At 38.3% G+C, this 6,075-nt stretch overlaps 1 protein-coding gene across 1 annotated transcript in view; it reads right to left on the minus strand.

Moving 5' to 3' along the window:
- LOC119413038 (lipoxygenase homology domain-containing protein 1-like) overlaps positions 1-5,875 on the minus strand; it is a 43,941-nt gene extending 38,066 nt beyond the window's left edge. Inside the window, exons 1-8 of the mRNA XM_037680050.1 lie at positions 5,760-5,875; positions 5,423-5,607; positions 5,193-5,291; positions 4,067-4,215; positions 1,307-1,430; positions 1,014-1,123; positions 586-726; positions 381-516 (exon numbers count right to left, since the gene is read on the minus strand). Of these exons, the coding sequence (XP_037535978.1) occupies positions 381-516; positions 586-726; positions 1,014-1,123; positions 1,307-1,430; positions 4,067-4,215; positions 5,193-5,291; positions 5,423-5,607; positions 5,760-5,875 (1,060 nt within the window). The remainder of the gene's footprint in view (positions 1-380; positions 517-585; positions 727-1,013; positions 1,124-1,306; positions 1,431-4,066; positions 4,216-5,192; positions 5,292-5,422; positions 5,608-5,759) is intronic.
- Between the last annotated feature and the right edge of the window lie 200 nt (positions 5,876-6,075).

Consider the following 6,075-nt stretch of genomic DNA (forward strand, 5'->3'; position numbering starts at 1 on the left):
TTCTGTCAGTTTCAGTTATTTCAGCTACTATTTAGCTGTTTTATGTTAATTTTAGCATTTTCAGTTATTTCCACATTTTTAGCTCATTTCAGCTCTTTGTGCTTCCTTCTGATAGTTTAAGCTTTTTTCTGCCTTTCAGCTACTTTTCAGCCATTTTTTTTCTAATTTCAGCTTTTTTTAGCTTAATTTCTAATTTGCTGCTACTTTCTGTTTATTTAAACTTAAATCAGAAAATATGTGTTCTTTCTGCTTTCTTCTGCTAATTTAGGTTTCTTCTTTCATTTCAGCTACATTTCAGCATGTTTTTAGCTCATTTCAGCTGTTTCTCAGCAAGTATGCAATAATCATTCACACTGCATTTTCACAGGAAATGCACTCACTCTTCTGTCTCCTTTGCCTAAGAGAGACCATCTCATACAGCTCCCGCTCGATCAGCCCGTCCCCCTCATCATCATCCAGCCATTTACTGCAGGGGAAGGTCTGCTCGATTCCTGTGAACGGACAGTACACGACCACCTGCGGAGGGCATTGTTTCAGCTGAGCTCGTTCACCGTACATCATCATGCAGAGTGTGTACCAGCATACCTTCTCGCAGTACCACCCGGCACTCATGCCGTCATTGTCATGTCCAATTGTGACTCTGCTGAGGGGACTGAGGAGAGCAGCAATCTCAACATTAAAGATGTCGGTCAGACCGTGCTCAAACTTCCCTCCCTCCAAAAATACCTGCAGGAAATTTATGGTTAAGAGCTTCAATTATTTAAAAAAACATATCTGTGGAGAATATATGGAGCTAACCAGGTGCCAGCTGTAATAAAATCAAATAAATCAGTTTTCTCAGTTTAAGAAATCATCCAAACAAACTGTATAAGATTTAACTCAATGGTTTGATCAAAATACCAAATTTGATTGAGTAAACTTTTCTGTTTTGTGTGAATAAAAACTAAAATCTGTAGTTCTGTCCACAGATCTGCTAATGAAGATCAGGCTCTCCTCTGTATCTAAATCTTTACCTTGCCACTGTTCTTCAGGCCTTTGGTGCCGTGCATCACAATGTGGACTTTGGAATTGGTTCCCGCTCCTCGGACGTGTCCTGTCACAATCTGAATGTTGTACACAATACCTGGCAGATCCAGTTACAGGTTAGATTCCCAGAAGAAAAGTCAGCATGGGTCACTGCACCCAGCTCCTGAGAAGCTGAGCTGGAACAAGATTATTCAGATCTAAACATCGTTAATCAAAACTAAAAAACATTTTTTTATTTTATTTTTATTTTCCCTTCCTGGTTTAAAAGTTGTTTCCTCACCTGTGGGCTGATTCCCTCCCACTAAGACGTCCCTCTGAATCTTCCCATCGTCCTCATCCAGGGCAAACCAACGATTGACAGGAAATTCATACACTATTTTGTTTCCCATATCATCCAATATCACCTTTAGAACAAATAAAATGTAAAATAGAGTATTTAAGACAAAATCAAGTGTAATTGTTTTGTTAATATTTCCAGGAAAACTATTTTTTTTTTGCTGTAAACAAAAATCTCTGAGCTCTTTCATCATCATTTTAATTTAATGTCTACATTTCTGTTCTCCCATGCTCACTATGTTTTATTTACTTTATTATTGACAATGCATGATCTAGCTTTTAGCTGAACAGGGACATAAATGAGCAAATAGAGTTTTAAAGAGTTTATTTATTCAAACGTTTGACATTTCTCACTTCTCGTGAGTGCAATGTTAGCTATTTCTTACTTTTTTTACTTTTAATTTTTTGCAATACCAAATAACTTTCTATTCTTTTAACTCCTCTCTAAGGTATTTTACAAATGCATGGATCAACTTGACATTAAACAAATGTTTTGTTGAGAGATAATTACATCAATGGTGAGCAGGAGCAATGATACATATCACATTTTGAAGATGTTTTTTTACACAGACCTGCTGGTTGTAGAAAGCATCACCAAACAATTCCTATTAAAATATATTGTACGACTCAAATACACAAAAAAGAAGAATTTTTTAAATTCTAAAATAAAGACATTCCCTATATATAAATCAGGCTTCAGTTTATTGTTTATCCCTGATTGTTCAGTGTCACAATCTACATAAAATATGATTTTCAATGACCCACATAAATGTCAAATAAGTGTTTGTAATTTATTTTTTGGCCATTTTTTATACAAGACAACCAAACTTTTAGCAGCTCTTCTCACACACTCAACATTTCATTGTTATGAGCAGTGATGGCAGCACAAACCTGTGAAATGCAGATGTTTAGTCACAACCGAACAGAACCATCACTGTGCCTGAAGTAACAACCAAATCTACTGACTCATCTGTCTGTGAGGGGTAAGGCTATCCCTTAATGAGGCCCGGTTTCCCTTTACATAGAGGCTAGAATGACAACATGCGTGTTATGTTTGTGTCAAAGTTTGAATGAACTCATCTCTCAGAGGCAGAACAGCCCCCTGTTAGGAAAACTGTCAGGAAGTGAGGAGATCTGAGCTTTGATTGAGTCTCAAGCTAATAAAAGCCACTGTGTCTTGTTCTTGTTCTTCTTCTTCTTACCATTTCTGATCAGGGAGAACTGCAATACAACAAGCTCCTCGTGTAAAAAAATCATTTAAAGCTTGTCCTGATCATCTTTTTTGACACTGTTGTGTTAACTTATTGTGTAAATAAAGATTTTGTTCAAAATAAAAAAATCTTCTTCTTGTTCTTGTTCTTTCTTCTTTTTGTTCTTCTTCTTGTTCTTCTTTTTCTTGTTGCCGGGTCTTTCAAAGGCACTGTGCAAATCTGGGACAGTGACCCTGAGGCGGTTGGTGGACCAGACTTCTCCAGCGTCCGAGAGGTGGTTTCGTTGCTTGGGGTCTGGTCTGCCAGACTGGTGCAGCGCTTCCTGAACCTGGTGAAGGAGAGGATGACAGCTGGAGAGAAGTGTCTCCTGCAGCTGTGGTCCACGGGGACTCGCCCGCCTGACCCAATGGACCCTTTCCCGGACATCCACCTGGATCCTAACTTTGCAAAAGACAGTGGTCCTCTGCTACGCAACACAGACCCAAAGATAGACTTGTGCAGAACAGGTCCAAAAGGACTTTATAGGACTTGTGTTAAGATTCTGAACAAGAGAACTCTGCACAACAGCTGTCTGCGTGTGGGACGACCAGCCCCAGTGGAGGACTCTTTACAAACCTTCAACAAAAAAAACGAACTGGCGATCTTCAATGAAGGATCCTTCACGGCGCCATTGCAACAAACTCATTTTTGTCAGTCGTCAATCCCGAGATTTTAAACGAGTGTCCTCTTTGCAGTTTGCCTGAGAGTGTTTTTTATGTTTTTACAGATTGTGTACAGCTGACGACTCTGTTAATCTATGACGAGGTTTTTTAGCCTTTTTGACACAGTTTTCACCAAATCTGTTTTTATGAAGGGAGTACATTACATCAAAGCCACCAAGTTTAAATCCCAAACTTTAAACTTTTTAGTGGCCGAATCAAAAATGGCTGTTTACTTGTCTCGCAGGGACAGACTGCAGGCTGGACCTCAACTTGATGTCGTGGTTCAGTGGAAGTGCAACGTCAAGGCCAGACTGGCGTTGGTGTTTTGCTTCCATAGAGACACTGGACACTTGAAGAATTTTGTGAAACTCTGGGGATTTAAGAAGGTTTTATGCACCATTTCTGATCAGGGAGAACTGCAATACAACAAGCTCCTCGTGTAAAAAAATTATTTTAAGCTTGTCCTGATCACCTGTTTTTAACACTGTTGTGTTAACTATCTGTGTAAATAAAGTTTTGTTAAAAATCAAAAATCTTGTTCTTCCTGTTCTTGTTCTTTTTTTCCTCCTTCTTCTTCCACTTTTCCCTCTTCAGGGGTCACCACAGAGAATCACCCTCCTCCGTCTCACTCTGTCCTCACTCCACCTACCTCCATGTCCTCTCTAACTGCATCCATTTATCTCCTCTTTGTCTTTTTAATGGCAGCTGCATTTCTAACATCCTTCTACCAACACACCGTTGTATCTCTGCAAAGTGAATGAAAAACATTTATAATCTGCCTCTGTTTATCACCTTTTCTACAAACCATCCTGCTGACGAGCCTTTGTTGTTGTGGCCGATGGTGATCTTCCTAATTTTGCCCAAGTTCGGCGCCTCAATAGTGAACTTGTCCTCTGTGCCTTTTTCAAAGTTGTTTTTGTCACTGTCGAGTCGCCTCTCCCCTAAAATACACAACAGTTAGTAAACGCCATCAGTTGATTTGTAGTTTAACTTCAGTGTGCTGCATCAGAACAGGTCTCCACTTTGGAAAATCAAAGTTAGAATGATTGTTTACATTTTTAGTAGTGGGATTCAGAGGAAAGAGTATGGATAATTAATATCTTATCTGTTATTGATAGCTCTTTGAACAACCTTCGTTTGGTAAAAGTGAGTTTATTTTTGACCTGATTGAAGAAGTAATGGTCTGCTAGAGCATGTGACAAGTGTTAAAGTGACCAACTGCTGTTTTAAAACAACTCAAACATTTTTAAAAAATTAATAGTGGTTCATCTGAAAACAGTTTTGCAAAATTGTGTCCCTGCTGTCAGTTTCCCATCACACAGTTATTCTAGTAGAAGTAGTCTGGTATTCCTGCAGGAAGTGCCGTCAGGCTGCACCAGAAAGGCTAACCACCAATTGTGCTTGAAAATAAATAATGTTTTATTAATAACTATGAAATGCCAAATAAAGGACAATGTAAATATACATATTCCCGAAAACACTTCTGTATAAATGTTTACTTTGCTGAGTTTATTGACACATAATGACAGAATCCAATGGGTATTTGCGAGTGCAAGTAGCAGCAGTAGTAATCTACAGCACTTCCTGTGTAACCTGAAGCTGTTCAAGTCAGAATAAGATAATATTTCTGCTAAAAGTCCCAGTGATGCAAAGTAGATAACGGTGTCAAGGTTTCTAAAACTGTTTTTTGCTTTAATAGCTGTGACATGTTTTTAATTGAACTGTGTTAAAATGATGTTACATTTTAATTTTGAACTTATTTCGTCAGTCTGGTCCGAATGAAACTTTTTCTAGCTAGGAGGTTGTCCAAAGAGTTATCTGCAACAGGTAAGATATTTATTATTCGCAACTTTTCCACAGAACCTTACTTCAAAAGATCCAAACTACTTCTTTAAGTTTTTCGCCTCGTGTTTCTTACCTGTATCCCCAAGCTCTCCAAATATGTTGATGAAGACGTCCGCATCTGTTCCGCTCCCTTTGACATCCGCAGTGAAAACGCTCACCACATATTTGTTATCTGGGAATCATATTCAAAATGTAAACAAGTGTGAGAATAAATTATAACTTCATTTTTTTCATTTTGGCCCTAATTGGGTGGACTATCAATTAAATTATTGGTGAAGCTAAAAAAAAGATGAAGTTGTATACATTTGGGCATGTCCATGGGGTCCATGGTGGCCAGCAGGTCTCTAACATAAAGGCTGTCTCCTTCCACTTTACTGAGCCAGTTATTACAAGAAAAGTAGAACCTCAAGTGAGGCCGGATCACATCTGTGATGACCACTCGGTCCAGGAACCAGCTGGCATTCATACCCGTGTTGTCGTGCTCAATCCTGGACAAGCACAAAAGCATTAGAGTAACTTTCAATAAATTAACTGTTTCTCCATAAATCCACTCCACAGTGTTTGAGTGCATGTGCAAACTCTAAAAATTACTTTCCAAAGGGACTAAACAAACGCAATAAGTGTGAAGAGTTACCCGTACCTTATTTTTTTTAAAGCTCCAACATTGTGAGTTCTAATTCTGAAAACGTCCGTTTTGGCCCTTTCAAATGCCGTCCGACTCCTAGAATCAAAAAAATGTCCAAACTTAGGAATCATTCCTGCGCCATTTTTTTTTCTCTTTAATTTCAACTTAATTGCAAAATAAAGAAAGAAATTAATCAAATTAAATAAAATAAATAAAACAAGCAAGCAGGAAATATGAAGTAAAATTTAAATAACAGCATAAGACAATTTTAAAAGCCAGTTTGGTCAACAAGCATGCAGCAAAATATAATCCGATTTGTGACAGTATCACC

Source organism: Nematolebias whitei, chromosome 8, assembly GCF_014905685.2.
Source record: "Nematolebias whitei isolate Nwh7 chromosome 8, NemWhi1, whole genome shotgun sequence".
NCBI lineage: Eukaryota > Metazoa > Chordata > Actinopteri > Cyprinodontiformes > Rivulidae > Nematolebias > Nematolebias whitei.